General features: G+C 38.1%; 3 protein-coding genes and 1 pseudogene across 9 annotated transcripts in view; 2 read left to right on the forward strand and 2 right to left on the reverse strand.

Annotated features, from left to right (window-relative positions):
- Positions 1-9,225, forward strand: part of CFAP43 (cilia and flagella associated protein 43) — a 99,224-nt gene extending 89,999 nt beyond the window's left edge. For all 4 annotated transcript variants that reach the window (XM_059173270.1, XM_059173272.1, XM_059173271.1 and 1 more), the window contains 4 exons: positions 5,148-5,312; positions 7,163-7,243; positions 7,899-8,052; positions 8,282-9,225. In XM_059173270.1, the coding sequence (XP_059029253.1) occupies positions 5,148-5,312; positions 7,163-7,243; positions 7,899-8,052; positions 8,282-8,448 (567 nt within the window). In that variant the 3' untranslated portion in view covers positions 8,449-9,225. The remainder of the gene's footprint in view (positions 1-5,147; positions 5,313-7,162; positions 7,244-7,898; positions 8,053-8,281) is intronic.
- Positions 9,226-11,768: 2,543 nt separating this feature from the next.
- On the reverse strand, positions 11,769-15,663 carry SFR1 (SWI5 dependent homologous recombination repair protein 1). 4 transcript variants are annotated; one of them, XM_059173280.1, is made up of 4 exons: positions 15,550-15,663; positions 14,681-14,802; positions 13,643-14,053; positions 11,769-12,395 (listed from the first exon to the last, which is right to left on the reverse strand). In XM_059173280.1, the coding sequence occupies exons 2-4, from the start codon at positions 14,774-14,776 to the stop codon at positions 12,204-12,206; spliced, it is 699 nt and encodes a 232-aa protein (XP_059029263.1). In that variant the 5' UTR covers positions 14,777-14,802; positions 15,550-15,663; the 3' UTR covers positions 11,769-12,203. The 4 variants fall into 4 exon arrangements, with proteins under 4 accessions (XP_059029263.1, XP_059029261.1, XP_059029264.1 ...); XM_059173278.1 differs by having other exon boundaries at positions 15,506-15,569; XM_059173281.1 differs by lacking the exon at positions 15,550-15,663 and adding an exon at positions 15,368-15,543 and having other exon boundaries at positions 14,681-14,800.
- A 1,450-nt stretch (positions 15,664-17,113) lies between these two features.
- Positions 17,114-26,895, forward strand: part of COL17A1 (collagen type XVII alpha 1 chain) — an 84,551-nt gene continuing 74,769 nt past the window's right edge. The window contains exons 1-2 of the mRNA XM_059173274.1: positions 17,114-17,210; positions 17,682-17,842. Of these exons, the coding sequence (XP_059029257.1) occupies positions 17,830-17,842 (13 nt within the window). The 5' untranslated portion in view covers positions 17,114-17,210; positions 17,682-17,829. The remainder of the gene's footprint in view (positions 17,211-17,681; positions 17,843-26,895) is intronic.
- Positions 22,370-22,482, reverse strand: LOC131830943 (U6 spliceosomal RNA; annotated as a pseudogene).

The following is a 26,895-nucleotide window of genomic DNA, read 5'->3' on the forward strand; positions in this document are numbered from 1 at the left end:
TCAGGGATATGAGCCTGTAATTTTCTTTTCTTGTGGTGTCCTTGTCTGACTTTGACATCAGAGTAATGCTGGTCTTGTAGTATGAATTTGGAAGTGTTCATTCTCTTATATTTCTTTAAGGAGCTTGAGAAGGATTGGTATTAATTCTTCTTTGAATATTTGGTAGAATTCACCAGTGAAGCCTTCTGGTCTTGGGTTTTTTATTCTGTTGGAAGGTTTTATTCAGATTCAATATTTAGTTAGTATATTTTATTCAGATTTTCTGTTACTCTTTGAGTCAGTTTTTGTGGTTTGTGTATTTCTAGAATGTTTTACCTAAGTTTATCTAGTCTGTTGGCATACAATTGTTCAGAGTAATCTGTTATTTAATATATTATATATAATATATAATTTTTTATAATCTTATTAAATGCTGTAAGGTTAGTAGTAATGTCCTTGATATTATTTCTGATTTTAGAAAATTGAGTCTTTTTTCCTTTTTCTGATTCTAGCTGAAGGTTTTTCAATTTTGACTTCAAAGATTTTGGTTTCATTCATTCTCTCTGTTTTTCTCCTATTTTCTATTTCATTTATCTCTAATCTTCTATCTCCTTCCTTCTACTGGCTTTGAGTTAAGTTTGGTCTTCTTTTGATGATCCTATAAGGTATAACATTAGATTATTGACTTGAGATCATTTTCCTTTTTTAACATAGGTGCTTATAGCTATAAGTTTCCCTCTGAATACTGGTTTTGATGAATCTCATAAGTTTTGGTATATTATGTCTTCATTTTCATTCATTTCAAAGTATTTTCTGATATCCTTTGTCACTTCTTCTTTGACTGATTATTTCTAAATGTGTCGTTTAATTTCTACATATTTTGTGAACATTCCTCTTTTCTTACTGTTATTGATTTCTAGTTCTATTACCTTGTGGTCACAACAAGTGTTTTATATGATTTCAATCTTCTAAAATTTATTAGGATTCATTTTATGACCTAACATATAGTCTATACTTGAGAATGTTCCATTTGCAATTGCAAAGAATGTGTATTCTGCTATTATTGTGTGTCTGTTCTATGTCTTTTAGGTCTAATTAGTTTATAATGTTGTTTAAATCCTCTATTTCCTTACTGATATTCCGTGTATTTGTTCTATTCATTATTGAAAGTGGGATGGAAATCTCCAGTTATTATTATGCAACCATTTCTCCTTCAATTCTATTGGGTTTTGCTTCATATATTTGGGGGCTCTGTTTTTAGTGCATATGTGTTTATAATTGCTATATCTTCTTGAAGATCAGCAAATAATGTGCTTGTGTGGTATTAGTATAGCCACCCCAGCAATCCTTTGATTACAATTTGCATAGATGGTATCTTTCCATCCTTTCATTTTCAAGTTATTTGTTTCACTGAATCTAAAGTGAATCTCTTCTAGACAGAATATCATTGGATCCATTAATCCACTGTGCTTATCTCTGCCTTTTACTTATAGAGTTTAATCCATTTACATTTAAAGTAATTGCTAGTAAAAAAAAAAAAGGGACTTAACTATTTTATTATTTGTTTTCTATCATATTTTCTGGTTCCTCAATCCCTCCATTATTGTATTGTTTTATATATAGTTGATTTTTTTGCAGAGTACCATTTTGATCCCCTTGTCTTTTACTTTTCTATATACATTGTAATTGTTTCCTTAGTGGCTACTATGGGAATTACAATTCACATCTTAGGGTGTTTTTTGTTTTTTGTTTTTAAGATTTTATTTATTTATTTGACAGAGAGAGAGATCACAAGAAGGCAGAGCAGCAGGCGGAGGGTGGGGGGCAGAAGCAGGCTCTGCCAGAGCCTGATGTGGGGCTCGATCCCAGGACCCTGAGATCATGACCTGAGCCGATGAGCACCCAGGTGCCCCACATCTTAGTTTTATGACAAACTAATTCAAATAAGCACCAACTTAGTTACACTAGTATATAAGACTCTACTCCAGTACAATTCTGTCCCTCCCCTTTTCTGTTGTTGTTGTCACAAATTATATCTTTATGCATTATATGTCCATTAACATAGATTTATTATTACTGTTTGGTGCATTTTTCTTTTATATCATAGAGGAAAAAGGAGTACTTAAAAACAAAGAATACAATAATACTGACTTTTATATCTACCTGTATAGTTGCATTTTAAATTTAGCTTTTTTGGGGTGCCTGGGTGGCTCAGTTGGTTGGACGATTGCCTTCAGCTCAGGTCATGATCCCAGAGTCCTGGGATCAAGTCCCGCATTGGTCTCTCAGCTCCACGGGGAGTCTGCTTCTCTCTCTGACCTTCTCCTCGCTCATGCTCTCTCTCACTGTCTCTCTCTCAAATAAATAAATAAAATCTTTAAAAAAAAAAATAGGGACGCCTGGGTGGCTCAGTTGGTTAAGCCGCTGCCTTTGGCTCAGGTCATGATCCCAGTGTCCTGGGATCGAGTCCCACATCGGGCTCCTTGCTTGGCAGGGAGCCTGCTTCTCCATCTGCCTCTGCCTGCCATTCTGTCGGCCTGTGCTCACTCGCTCTTCCTCTCTCTGACAAATAAATAAAATCTTTAAAAAAATAAAATAAAATAAATTTAGCTTTTTTTAAAATTTCTTCTTATGACTTTGAGTTACTGTCTAGGGCCTTTTGATTTCAGGTTGAAGGACTCCTTTTAGCATTTCTGCTACAGCAGGTCTACTAATGAGGAATTCCATCAGCTTTATTTTCTCAGAGTATCTTAAATTCTCCTTCATATTTTTGTTGTTAGTGTAAATGCAAAAATCATTATCAAAAATGCTGATGGATTCAATGTGAATAATAAAGAGAAGGATCAATAATAAATTTTAAAATGTTGGTTTTTGAGCAACTGAATAGATGATAGTGTCATTAACTGACACAAGAACAACTAGGAGTATGTAGCTTTGGCTGGGACATAAAGAGTTTTAGGCTTTGTTAAATTTGAGATGCATGTAAAACATTCTAATGGAGGGGCACCTGGGTAACTTGAGCTCTTGATTTCAGCTCAGGTCATGATCTCAGGGTCATGGGATCAAGCCCCACATCTGGCTCCTTGCTCAGTGAGGAGTCTACTGGAGATTCTCTTTTTCCCTTTCACTCTGCCCCTCCCCCTTCCCATGCATGCTCTCTCTCTCTCTCCCTCTCTTTCAAGTAATAAATTTTTTAAAAAGCCATTCCAGTTGAAATATCAACTGGACAGAATTTTGAGCTGAGATATAAATTTAGAAGTATTCTAGATACAGATCACATACAGATAACTACATATGAATTATTACATAGAGATATTTACATATGGATAATTTAAGCCATGAACATGCTTGAGACCAGCTAGGATGGGACTTTGGCTAATGTCCAAAGTCCAACTCTGATAGATCTAGCAGAGAAGGAGTCAAGTAATAAAACTGAGAAAGAGTTGCCAATGAAGGAGGAAACCTGAAAACTATGAGAGAAATGGCTCCAAGGACAACGAACTCATGCACTATGTTAGTTACTTGACAAGAGCAGTCTCAGTGGAAAGTTGGGGCAGGTCAATTGGCTATTGTTGAAGAAATAATATGAAGTGAGGTTGTAGAGATGGTAACTATAAATAAATCTTAGGGAAAGAAGTTGACTGAAAGGAGAACAGAAAGGAGATGTGGTAGCTCTACAGCAATATTTTCTAACCTTGGCGCTGCTGACATTTTGGGTCAGATGATTATTTGTTGTGGAGAGATGTCCTGTGTATTGCATAAAGTTTAGTACCACCCCTGGCATCTCCCCTCTAGATGCCAGTAGCAACACCTCCCTCCAGTTATGTCAACCAAAAATTTCTGCAAACATAATCTTAATTTCCTATAGTAGGGAAGTATCTCCAACATTTGAGAAACACTACCCTAGAGAAATGCTTGAACTTAGGATGTTGGAGTTGTGACATACAACAAGATCCCCCAAGGGTATAACTGTGGGATTTGGGTGTCTAAGTGAGATGGATATCATTGAAAGTGAGTAATTCAAGGAATTGAGAGGCTCAGCAGTGATCAGAAGATGGAAATAATTTTTAAAAAGAGTAACAGGTGGTATGATATAATATAATGGCATGAACTTCAAAAAGCTAAGTTTTTGAAGAAGAAAGATATAAAATGTTGACTGATGGAACTCATAAAATTTATTTTAGAGACATAAGAGTTTCACTAATAGCAATCTGGGAGAACAACTTCATGAAAATATTCCTGAACTTCATGTAGGCAATTTGAAGTGAAGTGCAAAAATCTGGGTGTTTAAATATATTTAATCTACTCAATTTTATATATTTAAAATTTTTTTTTTTGCTTTTCCACTAGCTACCAACCAGATACTATTGTGCCTAGCTGCATTGAACTACAGTCCTTTGTCTATACTGTCAGAAAGGCAGGATAGACAGTAGGGGTATAAACACATACAGACTGGTAGATCAGTGATGGCAAAAAGAGTTTCTGCCTAATTATTGACATATAAAGTAAACTGGCTATGCCATTGAGATGTATTTTATAATCCTTTCTGTTTTGGCCTATCAGCTTCTTAGTGATCAGTAATTTATTTATTTATTTAGTTAGTTTTTTTTTAAGATTTTTAAAAATTTATTTTACATAGAAAGAGAGAGAGATCACAAGTAGGCAGAGAGGCAGGCAGAGAGAGAGGAAGGGAAGCAGGCTCCCTGCTGTGCAGAGAGCCCGATGTAGGGCTTGATCCCAGGACCCCGGGACCACGACCAGAGCCGAAGGCAGAGTCTTTAACCCACTGAGCCACCTAGGCGCCCCAGATCAGTAATTCTTTAATATCTGCTACACTTTTAAAAAGAAGGGGCACTTAGATGATCAGGCTGATTCATCATTTCAGCTCAGGACCGTGAAATCCAGCTTTGAGTGGGGCTCCATGCTGGCCATGAAGCCTGCTTAAGGTTCTCTCTCCTTCTCCCTCTGCTCCCCACTACTCAGCCATGTATTCCTTTTCCTTAAAATAAATAAATAAATAAATAAATTAATTAAAAATAATTTTTTTAAAAAAGATAGAATTACCTCCGTGATTCCAAGTGTTTCCTAAGAAGAGCATTCAGTTTCAGATATTCTGTATTCTGTATGCAGAGTCCTATGAATAGCAAAATGTACTTTCTTTTTTCAAGACTCAAGGACAAAAGAAAGTTGCTAGCATGATGGAAAGTAAAGATGTCCACAAAGGAATATTTCAAATTGAGTGGGAACATAGGAAAATGGAGATGGAAATGGAAGATCTAAATCAGAAGGCTTGGGATATTCAGATGCTGTTTTTTTCAAGAGATCGTCAAAAGGTAAGTTCTCCCTGCCTCACTATATAATTTTAATTTCATTCATTGATGTTTTCTTTCATTCAAACAGTGTTTAATAAGATGCTTCTGCAGTATCAAGCACATTATAAGCCAGTAGTTTTTCTCCATGTGTCTACAAATTCTTTGTCTTCTGAGGATTTCCTAATTGTCAAATCTAGTGGTCTCAGCCCCAGGCATCACCATCCCTCAACTCTTGGTAGCATTTGACCACCTTAATTGCCCGACTCTCTGACTTTTATCAATCCTGTTTTCTGCTATTTTTCTTCCAACATGTCAGGCCACTCTGCCTCTTCTACTGAATTTTCTTTTGCTTCTAACCCCCCCCACCCCTTTTTAAAGAGTTATTTATTTATTTAAGAGAGAGAGAGGGGACAAGGGGGAGAGGGAGAGAGAATCTCAAGCAGACCCCGCACTGAGTGGGGAGCCCCACTTGGGGCTTAATCTCACAACCCAGAGATCACTACCTGAGCGGAAACCAAGAGTCAGATGTTCAACTGACTATGCCACCCTGGTGCCCCCTAACTCTTAAATATAACTATCCTTTATGATCCTGCCTTTTGCTCTGTTTCCTTCCATGCCCTCTCCTTTAATGATGTCAATTTTTCTAACTTCAGTGATCACTTCTAAAAGACTGATCCAAATTCTCTGTTCCTGATCTCCCTCAAGCTCTATTTCTACATTCCCTTTTCCCAACACCAGCCCTTCTTAATGAACTTATTTCTGTTCTTTTCAACCCCTTACTCAGGCTTATAGTTGTAGTCATCTTTGATTCCCCTCTCCCATCTTCCAAGTCTTGCCTAGTTTATCTGCTTATTCCCTCATTCTTTGACCCCACTGCCATTAGCCTGGCTCAGTTTTTCTTTTCCATGATTTAGACTGTTGTATAATAATCCAGCTGGGGGCACCTGGCTGGCTTAGTTGGAATACATGCAGCTCTTGATCTCAGAGTCATAAGTTCAAGCCCCAAGTTGGGTGTAGAGATCACTAAAAAAAATAAACTTTTACCAAAAAAAAAACCCTCTTATCTGGTCTCTTGACCTTTGGACTCTTACTTATCTATACTATATGTTGCTATCAGATTAATACTGATGTTCAGCCCTGATAACCTTACTACTCAGCTCAAACATTTTAAACTGCAACCTCTTACCTAGCAAATGAATTATGAAATTTTTAGGTGTGTGATCTGCATCCTTCAACTAACTTTTCAAACTCATTCCCACTGTTCCTCACATTGGTATTCTCAAAATAAACTGATTAATATTTTTCAGATTTTACCTCTGTGCCTTTCCTCCTTACTGGTTCTTCAATCTGAAATCTTTCCTTACATTTTTCACATCCTAAGTCTATTTTTCAAGGTCTAGTTTAAATGCCACCTGCTCTAAAAGCCTCTGGATTTTCCTAGTCCAGAAAAACTGCATCCTTTTCCAAACCACCTTTGAATTTGCATGTCATTTTACATATTTTCTGGCAACTGATCATATCTACATGCTTTTTTTTTGAAAGCTAAAGTCATGTTATCTATCTTTGTTTCTCCCTTAGTATCTTTAACTAGAACAGTATTAATATAGGGCTCAAATGAGACACTTAATAAATATTTGGGGAGTTGAATAAATGAGAAAATAAACTCTAGGCATTTGTGATTATTAAAATACAAGTGAGTGTATCAATAGCTAAATACAAGTAAACATTATGGCATGAAAGTCAAATCAATCTTAGATAATTTTTATGATAATGGTAACTTTGAAAACTAAGAATGTTTTATAAAGTTGTCTATTGTCTATTGAAAGAGTAAAGTATCTTACATATTTTGTGGGGTCTTTTTCTTCTCCAAGTACCTAAATGAACCAAACTATGAGACTCTGATTGCCATTCAGATTGGAATAATGGAGCAAACCATTGCTGTTTTAGAGAAGGTAGGTCTCAAAGATATTGTTCATTATAATCCCAACAGTTGTGAATTATTTGAACAAAGTAATAGTATTCCAAGTCATGTATTCAGAGAGAACCTAATAAAACCGTGGTCCACTATTGACATTCAGGATCTAATTAGAGGTCCTAAAATAGTATCTTTGCAACCATAACAAGTATGGTAGACTGAAGTACTTCTTTTACTATTAGAATTAATCCCTTGGGAGATATCTGAGTATACATGAATTTCTAATTTTACATTAAGTTGTGATTTATGTAACAGAAGTGTTGATGGTCTTTCTTTGGCTTTGTAAAACCTTTGTTTTTTCATTACTGCTTAAGAAATGCTCAGCTTTAAAAAAAATGCTCAGTTTAGCTTGTATAACATATATAAGATGGAAAAAAGTAATCTCAAGGCTTTCTATTTTTTTAATCTCTCATTTTTAAGAATATACAAGATTTTTTCTAAAATGTCATATTAAAATACCATTCTGTCTTTAAACAATTTAACTACTATGTTCAGGCATTATGTTAGGCAATAGGGATATGGGGATAAGATGGTATCTTGATGATAATGAATTTAAGTTAAAAAAATAATCTTTGTAAAAATACTTTTTTTCAAAATTATTTTTGTGGGGTGTCATGGGAACAAAATCTCAGACCCACAAAAAGAATGTGGAAAATTGCAAAAAACTACTAAAAAAACTGGGAAGATACAGCAATCAAAAAGATGTAGCAAATTATACTCTAAGCTGCAATTTACGAGAAGAATTGGTGGCTGTCTCAGAGAGAAAAGACATCTGTAATGCAATAGGTAAGAATATTTTTTCTTTACTCAACTGTCGGTCTCTTTGGTGACTAATATAAAATAATAAAAAAAATTATTCAAAAAAATAGTAATCACTATTCCTGAAATCTGGTTAGTAGTTATAAAGTTACCAGCATTTTTTCCAAATATTTAATTGATTCTGAATTCTATTTCTATAATTTGAAAGTATAGATGATAATCCAACTAATTCTTTCCTTCTTCATTTTTGGGGTAGGGTCTAAACTGACTTGTGAAAAGATTGCCAAAGAACGATATGAAAACATGATGCAACACCAAAAGCTAACAAAAATTGCAAAACAACAAGCTGAACAGATTTCAATACTGCAGGCTGAAGTTGAACGATTAAGGATGAAAACATTCCCTGCTCTTGTTCAAATATAAAAATGCTGGTGGGAAACACAAGGCAATCAATCATTTAAAAAATAATTTCATTTTATTAAAATGATTTCTTTTTCCCCCATATCAGGAAATTTAAGTAGAGCTGCTTCTTAGTTGCATATTTTTAATAGCAAATTATTTCATTTTAACCTTAATCGTTATAAAAATGTGTCTTGCATGAACGTGTAAAATATCATGAATTGTTTTCATTCAGGAATTAACTGAAAATATTCAAGATGTATGTATGTCTCTCTTACTCATATAGTCTTAGTTTTTGTCATAAAGACAAAAAATTCTCCGCTACTCCTGGCATTTCTAATTTTATAAAATTACCAGAAAACTTAAGAGTTAATGGATGACTTTTATATTTTTTTCTATATTTCTCAAGTTTTCTTCAGCAGAAAAATACAATCAGAAAAAAATTTCTCAGAACATTTAGGACATTTCTCAGAAAACTTTTTCCCAATTCTAGCAATGAGAACAAAGTGAACCATTTCCTTTTACTAAGCCTTAAATCATTTGAAAAGTACAACATATTTTTTCTGCATAAACATAACATAGTCTTCTACATTGCATATTCTTTGTAATACATGATGATAATTAAACAATGAAAAGATTAAATGCTCAGAAAACTGCTTCCCCCTTCCATAGCCTGTGAACTGCTACATTCCAAGATGATACCATCAGGTTCATTGACCAGTCCTTACAATCTTTTCACATGTCATGGTCTCATTCTTCTGAAATTTGTGAAATAAATGTTAAGTGTAATCTGCAACAGCATATTCAGTGTGCGTAGATGTAGGTAAAGCAAGAGAGCTATTATCATAAAAAAGCTTCTATTTAGAAAAAAAAATCTTTAAGAGATTTAAAATATTCTAGAGACTGCTCAGGTAGTACCATGATTGATCCCCCATATACTGATAAGTGCTGGATGGGAATGTAAGAGAAGTGATAGGCCCAACATCACTTTTGATGGCCCTCCTTAGTACCAGAATGACTCCTCAAGTAGTCAATTTGGCTGACAAGTGCCCACTGGTAACATTCTCTACATCTTGGATCCTTCAAAATTATCTTTGAGAAGGTGATTGTTGGGGGTGGGAGCCTGGACCCAAGGGTGAAGTGTGTGAAGAGTACAAATGCTTTGTACTTAGGATGAGATCATCAAAGTTCTCTGTCCTGCTGGTTTGAGTCAATCAAGATTCTGCTAGGTGTTTTTTTCCTCTCCATTTTTTCTGGTGATATAAATTCCAGATGACCAGGATTGGTTGCCTTATTAGGCTCCATTTGCTAATAGTCAATGCCACAAATTTCTCCGTGGGTCCTAGATCTTAACAGCCTATGTAATTTTTTTAAACTTTTTTATAAACATATAATGTATTATTGGCCCCAGGGGTACAGGTCTGTGAATCGCCAGGTTTACACATTTCACAGCATTCACCATAGCACATACCCTCCCCAATGTCCATAACCCCACCACCCTATTAACAGCCTATGTAATTTCTATTTCTTAGTGGCTACCCTGGGAGACTCTGACAATTCAAGCTTTTTGCTTTGAGACATGGATAGAGTGGAGGTTAGCAGAAATCTCTTGGTCTGCAAGCTATATTCTACTAGCAGCACTTTTCAACAGAAGATATCTTCTGGTTTCAGGGGTTGGTTTTGGAAGGGCACCTGGGTCATTCACACCAACTCACTCTTGATACTGTCCATGGTACTGATTCCTCTCAACTTCTGCTGAACTAACAGCAATTGTATTTTTATAGTTCTTTAAATTATATTAAATAGTAAGATAATTAACTGGGTCAAATATAGCATGGTTCTTAATAGAGCTCTCTTGCTGGGTTGCTTGGTTTCAAATCCTGGCTCTGCCACTTGAGCTTTAAATAACTATTTAGTTATTAAATAACTATCTTAAATTTTCTCATCTTTAAAATTGGGATGACAATAATTTTAATACTCAAATGAGTTAACATAATTTGTAAACTGGCACAAAGCAGTTGCTAAGTGGTAGTCTTCATTTTTGTGAATAAAAATATAGTATCCAGTTATTTTTAAAACAAATGCATCCCATTAAATAGAGGTGAAATTCAACAGAAATTATATAAAAAAGGGTCCTGCCTCATGGGCATCTTGAGCATTAAACTTTCCCGAAAGCCTGATCCATGTTCCATGAACCATCTCCTGTTGCAGGAGTGTCCACTGTGCTGCTAGAGCCCTTAGCACCCAGTCAGTGCTTTGGAAATGTCCATTACTATGCCCCCAACTGCTCTCCCCAACTCTCCCAGAACTCGAGTCCCACTGATGCTATAGTTCCTCCAAGTGGACATGTGAGGGTGACTCCAGGGATGTGCTAATCAACAATAAGTAGCTGCAACCAAATACCAGCACCATCACTAGGGAAACCACTTCCCATGCCACATTTACACCTTCTAGCTGTGCAGCAAGCAGCAATGGAGGCTGATAGGCTCCCAACAGCACAGCTTCCTAGGGATACCCATCTAGAAATCTCAGGGTCAGAGGCCCATGTTAGGCCTGGGTCAGTCCTCTTGGGTTCATGGCATCTAATGACAATACCAGTGTCTAGAAGGTAGGAATTTGTGTATGGTAAGAGGGGAATGTTTGGCAAGGGGGAAAAGTAGTACCAGTATGGACACTAACAATTAGAATGGATGCAAAAGCAGCCATCTTAATGTCCTGCTAGGTCAAATATTGATTTGTTAGATCATGGGATGGGACTGGGCCAAAAACAGGGTATGGTTGGAGGAGGGGCCTCAGGGTAGTGGCTCTTTATCTACTAGTAGAAAAGTACTTTCTTTCAGGATTTTTTTTAACTAAGTAAAGCTGTTTTAGCCTTTAACCTAAAAGCAGAAATCTAGAAGGCCCTCAGGATAGAACCAGGAAGCCACTGATCCACCAAGTTCTCTCCATCTAACATCTTGGCCTTTCTTAATAAGGGCACATACTATCCTTCTAGCACACCAGCTTTTGTGCTTCCAAATTTGCCTACAATAGCTTTAGCCACAAAAAGAGATGGGGTTTCTTTTCCTGAGCACAATTCCAATTCTCAGACTGAGCCAGCTTGGGTCATATTTCTGTGCACAACCACAAGGAGAGGTAAACTTTGTACAATATAGCAGCCCGAAACACAGCCTTATGAAAGTGGCTTTCTAGCTGAGGAGTCACTATGAACTAAATGGATGATAAATGTGAAGGACCTTGTATGCCTTGAAAGGGGGCGATGAGGATATGTTGTTTTTAAGAGGCAGATGGTCATTTCACTAAATGAGATGAAGAATAAACAAATTTGAAAAGACAGGGAAGAATAAAATGACGTATGGACAAGTTTAATTACCTGCTACACCATCCAGATGGAAGTATGTGGTAAATGGATAGAAACACGGTCCATAAACTTAGGAGACAGGCATTTTTAGACCACTTTAGGTTTAGACATTCACCTGACTGAACTATTTTTTAACATTTAAAATAAAACCTTAAAAAAAATAGAACTTTTTTACCACAATAAACAATATATTAAAATTGACTTACAGAAATGACCAAACTATTTTTTAAACATGATTTAATTTTTTTTCACATTTCTTTAAATATGAAGTTTTCTTTGGCAAATTTATCCAGACTACTAAATTTTCATTTTAGATCTTATTTTATATTTACATAATGGTTTCTACCTTCCTTTTAAAATGTATTAAGTATCTTTTAACTTATCATTCTCAAAAATATTCTGGGGAAATAATTATGAATTAAACATCCATAAATTCTTCTTCACTTCTGTTATAGTGTAGCAACTTATCGTCTAACCCATAGTGGTCTATCAACTGAGTAAGGCTGAGTTTCCTGTTCTCCGCAGACATGGCTGACTGCAACTCATAAAGCAACAGCTGGCTACAGCTTCTCCACTTCTGTATTAACAACTGTAACTGAGACAGGTCATTCTAAAAGAGAAAAAAAAATAAGTCAATACCTAGCTAAGCATCTATTTTAACTTAATAGAAGTTTTAAAATTAGTAAATGCGTAGGTTTAAAGAGTAACATACTTGGTCAGGATTGAGACTTCTACCCAGGAAAAAGTAAGACGGTTTTAAGTAGAATGACTGCAATGACACCCAAATTGAGTTCTATGGCTATTTTGTTTAGTCCAACCTCTGGACCATCTTTACCCTCAGGGACAAATCAAATCATGAAATAGGGCAAAACTATGTAGAGAAGAAACAATATAGATTAAAACATTATATTACATGTACTTTTTATATGTATTGTACATATGTATTATATGTAGTATTATAGCTATACTTTTTAAAAATGAAAATATTCAATTAATATAAATTAAAATATTCAACTTTGTATTTCCAACATCACTCTCTATCTCATAAATCCCGGGTAGTTACATTTAGAAAAATTCTAAAAATTCAAGACAGCATATCAGATCTAATATTCCACCATTTATACCACGCTGCTGGGGAAGGAGCCACTACATATACATGAGAAACCCAGGTCAGTAAAGGTTATCTTCTCCCAAATGCCCAGATGAAATCTAAAAACCTACTTTGTATTTGTTGTTTTACCAAATCAAGTACCTGGAACATTTGAATAAGCTGGAAGAACACAGACTATTACTAAAAATATTTTTTATTGGGGTGCCTGGGTGGCCCAGTGGGTTAAAAGCCTCTGCCATCATTCAGCTCAGGTCATGATCCCAGGTTTCTGGGATCGAGCCCTGCATCCAGCTCTCTGCTCAGCAGGGAGCCTGCTTCCCCCCCTCTCTGCCTGCCTCTCTGCCTACTTGTGATCTCTGTCAAATAAATAAAATCTTTTAAAAAATATATTTTTTATTGTACTTTGTGGTCTATTTTTAGCTTTTTTAATCATTCACTGGCAGCTGTCACTTTTGTTCTCACTGTACTGGATTCTATCATTTGATACTAATATTGCTACAGGCTGGAAACCAGAGAGAAAAACTTCAACTGCATATTAAATGAGAGCTGGGACTTTCTAAAGTTGTATCTGGTGTGTAGGAGCCTTTTCTACTCGAAATCTATGACTTACATTTGAGTTACAGTTGTTGGGAGCCAGGTTTCTCAATGTATGGCTTATTGCTTATTATGCTTAAATATTTTCTCTTTGAAATTACTTTCCTATCGCTTATTTAAATATTAAGAAGTGGTTCTGAAATTATTCTCACCTTTGATCTATACATTTTGACCAGTTTTAGCCTCCGAAGAAGGTCTTCTTTCTCTTCAATCTGCTTCATCAATTTTGTTCTTTCTTCACTTAGTCCCTGTTTGGGAAGTTCCTCATTCACAAAGTCACTCTGGAGATCACTGCATGACTCAGTATCAAGAGACTTAGATTCACAGGCACTGATATTCTTGAAGGTATTTTTCAAATATGTACTTTCTTTGAATTCACCATCTTTGTGTTTAAAATCTTCCTGAAGTTCCAAACAGTTTTCTTCTGTTGAAGATGCTGGTTTCTCAGGAAAAGTCTGATCGTTTTCTTCATTCTCTACTTTAAGCCGTTTTACCACATTGTAATGGGAATTAAATGAAGATCTAGTTTTCCTCAATCGTTCTCTAAGTGTTGCACTCATAGGCTGAAAAAAGTACAAAACATTAATCAAGAAGAAAAACATTCCTGTGTAAACAAACCCACTAATAATAAAAACCTTGTATTTATTTGACAGAAGTGGTTGACACCACTAGATGGCTTTGTATCTCCACTTATCTGAAGTAACCGCCACAAAATGTAATTCCTGCAAGCCCTGTTAATTTCATTTTTGTTTTAGAAACGTCAGAACCCTTCTAAAACAGTGTTGAGACCCCTATCCTTGTCATCACAAATATCTGTTCAGCAACTAGCACATTCCTGACGCTAATGATTATTTCAGTTAAAAATTAAGTAAAAGACCTAGATCCCTTCCACCAAAGACCTTCAGAATACTGCAGATTCAAACATCCTCAATTTGGAATTTTGTAGTAACCTGATCAAAACTAAATGAAAATAACTGATTCAAGATGAAAATGGCGTGGGGGGTGGGGTGGTGGAGTGGAGGGGGCGGGGATTATCTTAGGATAAAGACCTAAAATTATTTAACAGTTCGGTTATCTATTTACTGATCTACACATTACGTTATCTGACATTTTTCTGTAGAATTAAACCCACTACTGGCACAATACGTAGAAATACAGTAGCTCCAGCGAAAGAATGAAGATATTCATACTTGTTTTCTTAAACTGCTTGTACGGGGAGATGGTGGGCTGGCGCAGGCCCGTGGAGTGCTAGGTAAAGCCACAGCTGAGTCGGACGGGCTTTCCATCTTGGAAATGAAATCTTCGCCTACCTCTAGGGAAAAAAAAAAATCAGAATGTAAATAAAACTAACTGATAAGGCGATATATTAAGTTTTTGTGAAAGAACTTTTCACTCTTGTGCACATAACATCCACAAATACGCCAGCAACAACTTCACTTAGTTGTGATTCATTGTTGCTCTTTTTGCAGTTTCCCGTTTACTTTCCTAAGTAAGACTGTTGGTCCACGTGACTCCTGGTTTTTTTTTTCAGGACAAATAAGCATTTCACACAAATCCGCCATTTGGGGGTAGCGAGAATAATTCTGTAATTCTTCGGGAATTCTTTAATTTCGTTACGCCGGCTTTATAATGAAATACAACCGAAATCTTGACTCGAAAAACATCATCAGACGTGTCACAGTACCTTAAACCCTACAAAGCTGTGTGACTAGCGCCAATGACCACTCAGGCCTGACGAACAAGGAACACAAGCGCAGATAAACATACGCCCGTGTGTGTCGTTTAAGTGGCGAAGAGACCCTAGAAAAGAGTTGGCTTAAGCCGTCTTCCTCAAAGGCGTCCACAGTAATGGGGTATGAAGGGGAGCTGCTTCCTACCTCCCACCACTGCAGAACACCCACACTAGCCCTCCAGAGAGTCCAGCTCACTCTCGCCCCCAGACCGCAGAAAGGGAGCTCTACTCGACTCCACCACAGACATCCGAAGCAGCCCCACTCTCTCAGATATCCACTCACTAGCCGAGACTCCACCACCCTCCGCCATCCCCAGAGCACAGAACCTGCGCGCTGCCCCGGCGGGGCGGGACCGCGCGAGAGGCGGAAGAGACGCGCGATTGGCTGAATTGACCGACGCGCGCAGCTCCGCGGGGCTGGGCGCTCTAGAGCGGCGAGACGGCGCGCGCCCGCACGCGCGGCCTCCGGAGACCGCGAGGAGGCGGAGGCCGAGCGGGGTCACGCGAGGTCCGTAGAGACGCGTGATTGGCCCGGTGGACTGACGTTCTCCGCTCTGCTCCGCCCAAGGGCGGAGCACGGCGGAGGGTTAACGGCAGCTGTCTGCGCGCGGCCGCGAGCCTCAGCCGCGTTGGGGGCGGGCCGGGCAGAGTCACTGAACGCCAGACGGGTGGATTTTCAGTGCGCTGCGCTTCTCTTCGCGGCTTTCCCCCACCTCCTCTTTCCAGGCCTTGCCTTCCTTGTTTTTGTGTGTGTGAACTGCGCCTGGGCGTGCCCCTCCCCCTTCCCTAGGTTTTCCTGTCTTCGCTGCCCCCTCTCCCCCGCCGTTAGTCTCTGTCCTTCCCCCCCCACACGAAACCTCCGTCTTCACACCGGGCAGGACCCGAAGCCGCAGACCGGGCTCCGGGTTAAGTGTAGAGCGCTAAATTCTCGTAAAGCAGAGACCTCAGAAGAGGAGAGCGCTGGCTTAGCCGGCCTGTTGAGAGAATCCGACATGTTAGACATCGCTCCAAGAGGCCCGGCGGATGGGTCGAGCTCTTCTCCAGTCACTGATGTCGCAAACGGCCCTTCTCTCACAGGTTTTCTACCGCATCTATCCCCACATTTAGATTCTGTAGCTTGGCTTCAAGTCTGGTCAGATTTGGGTCCAACCCCTTTGGGCTACACGGGAAGCAGACCAATCACTGAATGGTCTGAATTCAGATGTTTGTTTCTGTTTTTTCCAGAATCCAGATGTTGGAGGCAGATCTAGCCCTTGCTGAATACTGGGCAGCGCCTTCGTCGAAAATCGTCGTCCTGCGGGGCCTTTGCCGGATCTGCCGCAAGAGCGAACGTTTTGAGGAGGAGGGGGCGGGGGGAGCTGAGTTCGAGCCCCGCCTTAGCTGTGGAGATTACTTTTAAATATAAAACATTAAAAAAAAAAAAAAACACCTCGCTTCCTGGTAGCAATGTTCGGTTGCTGCGCAACAACAAAGTTAAATAAATCGGGTGGAGCGCTGGGTTTGGGGAACGACAATTAGTAATTTCTGAGTCACCTGGAAGTTGGGAATTTTAAGGAGCTGGTGTTTAAAACCTAATGAATGGCTTTTTTTTTTTTCTTCAGGTTTTATTCCTTTATTTGACAGATAGCGATCACAAGTAGGCAGAGAGGCAGGCAGAGAGAGAGAGAGAGAGAGAGAGAGAGAAGGAAGCAGGCTGCCCCCAAGCAGAGAGCCCTATGCGGGGCTCGATCCCAGAACTCTGGGATCATGACCTGAGCGGAAGACAGAGGCTTTAACCCACTGAGCCACCCAGGCGACCTGAATGTCCCTACCCACCCACCCTGAATGTCCATTTTAAACGTTGATACTGTCTCTTTGCAAAGAGCTAATAGCTTAGAGGTGCCAGGACCCTGAGGAATTAACTGAGCCCTAAGTAGTCAGATCCAGAGAAACTGAAGACAACCCCGTGCAGTGATTAAGGACCTAAACCTTGGAGGCGATTTGCCCAGGTTCGAATCCTGACACCATTATTTTATATGCTTTGTCAAGTAGTGTCTCTATGCCCGGGTTTCCTCATCTGTAAAAACAAGTATAATAATATCAACCTCCTAGGGATTGGAGGATTAAATGAGAATTCATGAGGGGCAAGGAAAACAGCAGTAGATATTTAGGACCCACTCCATAATTGTTATTTTATAAATGCTTCTATATTCACCATTCCTTAATTGATATAACAGTATGCATGGTAATTCTTTTATCCTTCTGCTTTATCTCCCCCCAAAAGGCCAGATTTTTTAAAGATGCTGTAATCCATAAAACCCCACACAATTTAAGCTGAAAGTAGCAGAAAACTTGGTGGCTCCATATATAATTAATATATATTCCCCTTCTAAATTTTAAAAAATTGAGTAAATTAACCTCAAGGAATTTACAAAATGAAAGAGAGAACTCACGATTTTTTTTTTTTTTTTTTTTTTAAGATTTTATTTACCCACCTGACCGAACACAAGCAGAGGGAATGGCCAGGGCAGAGGGAGAAGCAGGCTACCAGTTGAACAGGGAGCCAGCCGAGGGGGCTGGATCCCAGGACCTGGAACCAGGACTGGAGCCAAAAGCAGACACTTAACCATGACCAACCCAGGTACCCCAAACTCATGATTTTCTGACACAAGTGTTACCACATCAAGCCACAGGTCTGTCTGTACATTTATTTCTCCCTGAACTCATCCATTGGCATCAGTTACTCACGCTGAAAAGAGCAGACTGATTTGTCCTGACACTAGAAGCACAATGCAGACTCTGCATATTCTTTATACCTTGGGGCATAAGGTTGGGTTGTTTTTATGATTCTCTAAAATCAGCTGCTCCAAAATCCTTTTATCAGGACAGCCCAAGCTTAGAGCTGTGTTTTTGCTGGCTGCATAAAGGAAAACAACATCTTGCCTGGCAGATGTTCTGACTTGCTTATTATGTGAACTGCTATATTAAATGGGATTGTTTTGGCCAGATTTTCAAAGAACTTCAGAATAACTATTCAGAAAAACCTGTATTTTAGAAATGTGCGGTTTTTGACCTACATCTCTGGCTTCTATGTGTTGTTACAACTGAACGATCTTCCCACATTTAAGTTTGTATTTTACTTACTCCAGTGACATCCACAAGTGGAAACATAGCTTCCACTCTCGACTTGGTATAAGGAATCTGGAATATAGCCTTCATACAGTTTTCATTTTATCTTTAGATAAAGCCTCGCAAACACTTCCATGACTTTAAGTGCCCAAAATCTATGTAAGTAGTTTGTTGTTTGTGAAAAAGGACATTGTATGTTATTTGAAATTTTTCAGGGTGGGAAAAACACTGCCCTAGAGAGCCAAAAGGCAAGGGCTCCTTATTTTACCATAGAGAACAATTTGAACAATAGAATTCTATGATAATAGTAATTAATATTAACCTAAGGCAGGCTTTCCCTGTGTTTTTAAATTTCTCCAATACCCAAGGCTACTGTTAGCTACTTTGTTATTCATTAGGGAGTGGTGAATGTTTCTTCCCTTAGTCTGTGATTATTGTCAGGGGATGATGACATAGGCCTAAAAATCTTTATGAGGCTTTTTTATTCTTTTTTAATGACAAGAAGAAAATAGTCTTTCTCTCTTTCTCCATATAAACCACACACACACACACACACACACACACACACACACCATGGTTAAGGCACAATTTAAAATTTCATTGCATTGGGTTTCTTTATTTTAAAATTCTTAGGTGTAGCATTATTTTATAAATCTTAACGGTAATCTCAGAGTGACCTAAATTCCATTCCATTGACTTTTCTGTATTAATACCATTTTTATATTAGGTAGATATACCTAGTATCCATAGATTTTTTTTAACAACTAAAAATATAAGTATACATTTGTGGGGCACCTGGGTGGCTCAGTGGATTAAGCCTTTGCCTTCGGCCAGGACATCCTGGGATCGAGTCCCACATCGGGCTCTCTGCTCAGCAGGGAGCAGCCTGCTTCCCCCTCTCTCTCTGTGTGCCTCTCTGCCTACTTGTGATCTCTCTCTCTCTCTCTGTCAAATAAATAAATAAAATCTTTTAAAAAGTAAATAAATATAAATATAAATTTGTAAAACGTGATTTAAATCTAATTGGGTGAGGTATTGTGTAAAATCCACATGCTTAAGTTGATTTATAATGTTCATTAGGGCAAGTTAAGCAAAATTTAATACAAATTTATAACACTCACAAAAACTCTCCTAAATTCTCTTAAGTGGCTTTCAATATTTCTTCTGACATTTCTATATAAGTTGAAAATCAAAAACTCTCCTCTATGTTTCTCTTGCCATGAATTCAACTCCTGCAGACCTATCCATGGTAAAGAAGATGTGTTTTAGTGTTGTCATCTTATACATTTCCCTTTAAGTGACTGACAGACTATTTCTATTTCTTTTCTTTAAAGACCTCCTATGGAATTCTATAACGTATAATTGATTGATTTGTAGAGACTGCTGAAGACCTTTTTTTAAATCCAAGTGTGACCTTTGTGGATAAACTGTTTAATTCTCTCTAGCTACATTAAGCAAAAGCAATTTTATTTTCAACCTCAAGATGAAAGAGCCCTTAACTTAGCTACTAGGCATCCCTGAGAGGTTGCCTTACTGAGTAGGATGGCTACTTAGAGTGTGAAGACATGGGAGGGTCAATAGCATTTGGGTAATAAAAACTTGCCCACCACTGGGTAACTAGAAAACTTATCTGGTAACTAATACTGAGGGTCATATACTGAACAAGAACCTAAAGAGCTCCTTTCACCTGGTGTTCCTGTCCTTTTATTTTATTAGACCTGGCATTTTGTCAAGTCTATTAGAGACTAGAGGAGCAAGAGCATCTGTGATTCATTGCTGTCACTGGGGCGTGTTCTCTTGGAGAAGAATAGAGTGATTCAGGTTAGATTAATAATGGTGAGGAAGGGGGTAGGGTGTGTGTGGGAGGGAGGGTCGTGGCACAGGAGTTAGACTGTGGAAAGGTAATGGTAATAAAAGTATAGCTAAAGGCGACATCTTTCTCAGATCCTTAATTAACTCAAATGTCACTGCTGCATTCATTTGGGGAAAAAAAGGCATTAGATTTCAGCAAATCCTTAAGCAACAGAACATGTCTTATAATCACCCTTAACTACCTGAAGTTTGAGAGATAACAACTCCCAAGATAATTTCACAGTATTGAAATCTGTTTGAAGTGCTGGCAGAGAAGTCAGTGTAGTTTTCTACCCTTGACTCTCATTATTGTTTCAGTCTTGAGAGTATAAAAGCTTTCTTTTAGATGGAGAAGCAAGAATGTCTCATGATACCAGGAAAATAAGGAGTGAAGAGACAATTCTGCCATGTTCTAGGATGCTACTGATCTTTTTTCATATATTCTTCTAGCCCCTTGGCAACTTTGATGATAAGCATAGTAGTAGAGAAAATCTGTGAATCAGCCTATAATCAGGAATTTTCTGGTCCAGTTCAGGATCTGACAGCAAGATTGAAGCTTCACCCCTTTCCCACCATTCCCAAAGGCAACATAAAAATGTCTTAGATTTTCATCATGGGCCTTATGAGCAGTACCAAACCCTCCAAATGCAGAGAGAGCCCCTGACCAAGAGATCGGAATCCCTAGGGTGGATCCATTAGGGAGGCATAATCAAAGATGGGGGAGGTGGCTTGAGCAAAGACCTCTCTTCCTTGATCCTCTTTCCTGCACCTCCAAGACTCCCTCACGCCCATGTCCCCCACACCATGCCTAACTTGTCAGTGACATCAACATTACCCAACTCTCCACTCTGTCACACCTCCGTTGCCGCCAAAAAATAATGTGTGAAACTTGATGATAATACTGGTGATCCTCAACTGACGAATGATACTGCCATATTTTTATAGCGAAAATATGTGTTTCCCATGGATAAGATCTTGGGAAGGAAGCATAGAACATGGCTACATTCACACTGACCTGGTCCTCCAGGACTTCACTCAGCTATTTAAATGTCCTTAACACAAAATTAAGACAGATAATACTTATCCTTCGACAATGTAGACCTTTAACTCAAACTTCCCAAACCTCCCACCTCCCAAAATTTTCCCTTACGTGCCCCTCTGGTTATTATTATAGCAGCTATCAAGTATATTATCTCAGTTATTTTTCAGTTTTTGATGTGACATCGTAAGTCATATTATCCTTTCCTTAGAACCATTTACAGACTTTCCTTTTATCTTATTCTTAAGTCAAGAGAAGGTCATTCAGTTGTTTTCCAGTAGTCCACAGTGCATGGGAATGATGGTTTAGTCTACCTCCATCACATTGCTTACCCTCTTCCTTATACTGTGTTATAACTTGTGAATCTATGCTTTTCTATGAATGCTGGATATTGAAAACTCAACTTCTATGTTACCAAAGATCTACTGTGAGTGAAATTCACACCAAATGCAGGGATAACACTCATCAAAAAACATGGTCTTCTCAGACTTTTGAAAGCCTGTCATTGGGTAGATAGCATACCATGATACCAAAGAACACAGGCTTGGGTTTTGGAAGGCAGGCAACTAATCACGTCCACATTTGTTAAGCAAATTCCTATGAAACTATAAATTATAAACTGCCCATAGGTTAAAAAAAAAAAAAAAAAAGCATTACTGTAGGTTGCCATTATCTGAAATGCTTTCCTAGCCTAACTCTGGGCCATTGGAATAGGGTACTTTAAACCTGCACGTACAAGTTTAAGATTTTTGTAAAGATGCCAAATCTTTAACATAACAATAATTAACATAAAGCTTGTGCAATTAAGCTGCCCCAAAAGGAATGAGTTTGAATCTTTGGCAAGATGTTCCTCTTTTTTAAAAAAGCAGCTTCACCAGTACATATTATCTTTACTCAGAGCTGTTTCCCTTAGGTTTGTTTAGCTAACTTTGTTTCATTCCAGTAACTGTCTATAGGGATAGCAATTTATTTTCAGTCACTAATTTTCAGGATGAATCAATCCTAATCAAACCAATTTTACCCACCAATGTAATCTGCTATGTGTATTTCCATGTTTATAGTTTGAAAGAATCAGACTTGCTGATCGCCTCAACCTAAATAGAATTCTTCTGTGCTGAGAATGGGATTAAGTTCCCAAAATAAACTCTTAAGAAGAGAATTCATTTCAGAAAAAGAAAATTCACTGATATCCTTGCGCAGGGGCCGTGCTAATCTTCTCTGTATCGTTCCAATTTTAGTATATGTGCTGCCGAAGCGAGCACGAAAATTCACTGATATCAAACCGTGGATGTAGTGAGCCGGTACCTGAAGTGACTTGACTTTAGGGAGTGAAAATAGCATATTATTACAGGTTTGAAAGTCTACAGCTTAGAATTATGTGGACAAATGAGAATATAAATCTCCCTCTACTTATGGTGGAGTTACATCCTGATAAACCCACTGTAAAGTGAAAATATCATTAAGTCAAAAATGCATTTAATACACCTAAACTACCAAATATCCTAGCTTAGCTTAGCCTGAATCAAATGTGTTCAGAACACTTATATTAGCCTACACTTGGGCAAAGTCCTCTACTTCATAATAAAATGTTGGATATCTCATCTAATTTACTGAATACTGAAAAGGGTAGACAGAATACTGAAAAGGGAAGATTTGTATGGGTACAGAATAGTTTTAAGTGTAGGAGTTGTTTACCCTCATGGCTGCATGGCTGGCTGCGAGCTGGGGTTCCCTGTCACTGCATAGTAGAGATCAAAATTCAAAACTGTAAGTTTAAGAGTCTTTATTTTTATGGTTTCTACTGAATGCATATCACTTTTGCACCATGGTAGAGCTGAGCAATCATAAGTTGAACCATCATAGGTCTGCACTAAAAAGCTAAAATTGAACATTTGCATACTATTTAGAAGCTCTGAAGGCAAGCTTTATGAACCCATGAATAACTGCTCAAGCTAAGATTCTAGGAAACTTTCCTGGATCACTACATTGATAACTGAACCCATCCTCAAGAGTTCAAAATTCAGTGCCAAGAATTTTGTAGGAGAAGAAACAATGAGAGGAAAAGGGGGGAGGAAGATATCTTTACTATATGTTTCTTGCCCTTGAGGAGAATAAAATTCTTGTATTTAAAACACCATTTTTTAGGGCACCTGGGTGGCTCAGTGGGTTAAGCCACTGCCTTCGGCTCAGGTCATGATCTCAGGGTCCTGGGATCAAGTCCCGAGTCGGACTCTCTGCTCAGCAGGGAGCCTGTTTCCTCCTCTCTCTCTCTGCTTGCCTCTCTGCCTACTTGTGATCTCTCTCTGTCAAATAAATAAATAAAATCTTAAAAAAAAAAAACATTTTTAAAAATAACTTATTACTGATTACTAGGCTTGGTTATGCCATACTGCAGGTTATGCTGCAAATTTAACCTGGATTTTGAGGTCCAAATGCAGATCAAACACCATGAAACCTGGGCATATTCACTGGGACTATATTCTGAGAAAATAATAACTTCTTTCTTAATGAGAAATACATACCTCATGTTCTTTAAGGCCTTTGATACTATTGAATAAAAAGGATTATGGAAGTTTAAGATTTTATAATTAATAAAGATGTAAACATGCATTATAGATATACCTATACTTTCTTAAGACTTATGCAGTATTATAATAATCAGGGTAAAACTGATTATATCTTGTAAATTAGATAAGCCACATTTTATAGTAGGTAAAATTTTAAATGAGTAAGGCTGTAAAGCCACAGACCTTGCTTCAATTTTCTTTAACATTCCAAACCTTTTCATTGTTGAGTTTCGTTGTTGTGTGCAGTGAGTTGGGGAAGAAATGGGCTGTGGTCACAAACTGTGAAGGTGAGGTTGCTTACATATGACATAATCATGGGTTGTCAGTTTAAATTGGGGAAAATGGAAAAGTCATTTGGGATTTTTGTTTGAATACAACTTTGGATGAATACAAATGATACACATTGATGTTTATACCTGTTTTTCTCTGATTCATTCATTCTCCTGGAAATAGGGCTGCACAGAGTATAGGACTGAATCAGAGCAGCTGAGTCCTTTACTGACCCTGCTACTAACAACTAACGTGCTGTGTGACTCCGACAGATTCATTTAAATTCTGTGGTCTCTGTTTTCTCAACTATGAATTGTAGAAAAAAGAGTAATCTTTCCAAGCTCTGAGGTTTTCTCATTCCAGTTTGGGTACATTTTGGTCCACCTGAAATTAACCAGTTCCCACCATTACTTAGTTCACAGAAAGTTAAATTTACAGATAAAAATCCATGTACAAACGACAATTAAACAGACACTCTGGAAGATGTGCTAGGTGCTAAATGTGGAAAAGTAAATATTTTTTTAAGGAATTTACAAAGACAAATTGGATACGTCCGTATTTATCACATAGATTCCATCAGTTTGAGCCCTGGGGAAATTTTATTATATGGAGGATTTTTTTTTCTTTTTCCCTTCAATGACCTTTCTTGCCTCAGAAGCCCTCCCATATCATCAGAGTCCCAGTCTCCAGCCCTAGGGCTTCAGGCTAACTCACTATCTGCCACTTGCCATGGCAGGAAACACTCCTGGTTGGTCTGCTCATTTTTACTGTCATCTTCTGGAACTCATGTCCTCGCTTCTGTTAAATTTTGTTGCTTACCATAGGTGCTCAATAAGTGTGTTCTGAATGGATAAACTTAAGGATAAATGATTAATTTTTAAATCAGTCACTCAAAAGGTGAAAATCCTGAAGTAAGAAGAGAAAGTTACAGAGTGGTTGCCTAATAGAGCAAGGGATGGGGGAATATTAACAGCAGGCAGAATTTTCACTGCACTCTTTGGATTATTGTTGGGGGCTGGTTACCAAAAAGACCAAGTCATGATTAGAAGTTGGGAATTTTCAGACATCACCCTTCCCCAACCACTTCTCTAGAGAGGGGAGAGGGGTTAGAAACAGAGTTAATAATTGATCATGTCTATGTGAGGAAGGTTCCATAAATTCCCAATGGTACGGCATCTGAAGAGCTTCCAGGTTGGTGAACACCTTCATGTACGAGGAGAGTGATACATTCCAACTCCTCAGGGACAGAAACCCTTCTGCTTAGGGACCCTCCCAGATCTCACCCTATGCATCTTTTCATCTAGCTATTCATCTGTATTCTTTATCATATCCTTTAATAAACTGGTAAACAAGGGCACCTGCATGGCTCAAGTTGTTGAGCATCTGACTCTTGATTTCAGCTCAGGTCATGCATGATCTCAGGGTTGTGAAACTGAGCCCTGCATTCGGCTCTGTGCTCAGCTTGGAGTTGGCTTGGGAATCTCTCCTTCTCCCTTTGCCCCTCCCCTCTCTCTCTGTCTTTCAAATCATTTATCAAATGAGGTAATATCTACTTTATGAATTATAATGATGCAGATAAAGTGTTTAATATGCAACTTTCCAGATAGTTACTCTCCACATAATGGTGGTGAAGGTAGTGATACTAGGTGGTAGTTACCTTAAAGCTGCGGATGGGGACAAATGTCAGGGGCAGGACAAGAGAGCGACTTGATCAGAGAGCTTTTCTCATCTTTCATTTAGCCAAATTTTCTCAAATTGTGCTCCAGTAGAACAATGCTGTTCCATGAGCTAGTTCAAGGTGTTTTACAGGTAAAATCGAAATTAGGGTGATCTTTTCTAAATTTGCAGAAAAAAATAAAGATATAAGATGCTTCCAATTATAATTTTTTCTATTCACTCTTCTTAACACTTTTTTGTCTGCTAATGGACAACAGATAACAAATGAATAGGTAGCAGAGGAATATTAAGAAGAAACATCAGTAAACTGATTTAAATGTTTACTCAAAATTTAACAAATATTTGTTTAATAGAAGTTTTGGGATTTCTTGGGGAAAAGACTTTGGTCATTTTTCTTGATATGTTCTTAGTTTGTATGACAAAACAAAATATAGCTTTATTTTATTTTGTTCCACAAAGAGCCCATGTCACCCCCATGCTTGACCACTTGCAGAATTCCATGATCTGTTACTGTTTGAAACTAGAGAGTCCTGGGTTTTAGGCCACACTTAAGACTACTAAAATATCCATGGAGAGCCCCACTATTTATCACCTAACCCCCTTCTTATATTAAAGGAACACTATCTTAAAAAACTGAAATCTTAGTTTAACAAGAGTTACACTTGTTACTTGTGCTACACGCTATGAACGGATAAGTACATCTATATCTCCTAGAGTCACTATATACGAGGATGTCCTAAAGAGTGAGAGTAAGAAGAAATGGGAAACATAGAGGAAACACGTCCTGCTTTAGCCCACGCTCTATACTAGTCATCCCCAAGAGAAGAGAACAGCCAGCGCTATTCAACTAGCTGCTCAAACTTCAGAAAACACAAATGACTACTTCTTGACTCATCTTCCTCTCAGAAATCCTCTGAGGCTCAGAGTGACATATTGATTGCTTGTTCTTGATAAGTAGATGAATCTAGCACGTTCCTAGGTATTGACTGGCAGAACTGATTAACAAGGACGGTAGGAGGCCAGTCTGCTGAATAGCCTGGGGCAGCCTCCTCTGACAGGGTGGCTCAGCATTACTTCTTCCATCATGATTCTCTCACTAGGTCTTCCATGTTAATTCAGGGGCGTAGAAGAAAAGGATTTGGAAATCTAATTATCAAGACA

The sequence above is a fragment of the Mustela lutreola genome, chromosome 4, assembly GCF_030435805.1.
Source record: "Mustela lutreola isolate mMusLut2 chromosome 4, mMusLut2.pri, whole genome shotgun sequence".
In the NCBI taxonomy this organism is placed as follows: domain Eukaryota; kingdom Metazoa; phylum Chordata; class Mammalia; order Carnivora; family Mustelidae; genus Mustela; species Mustela lutreola.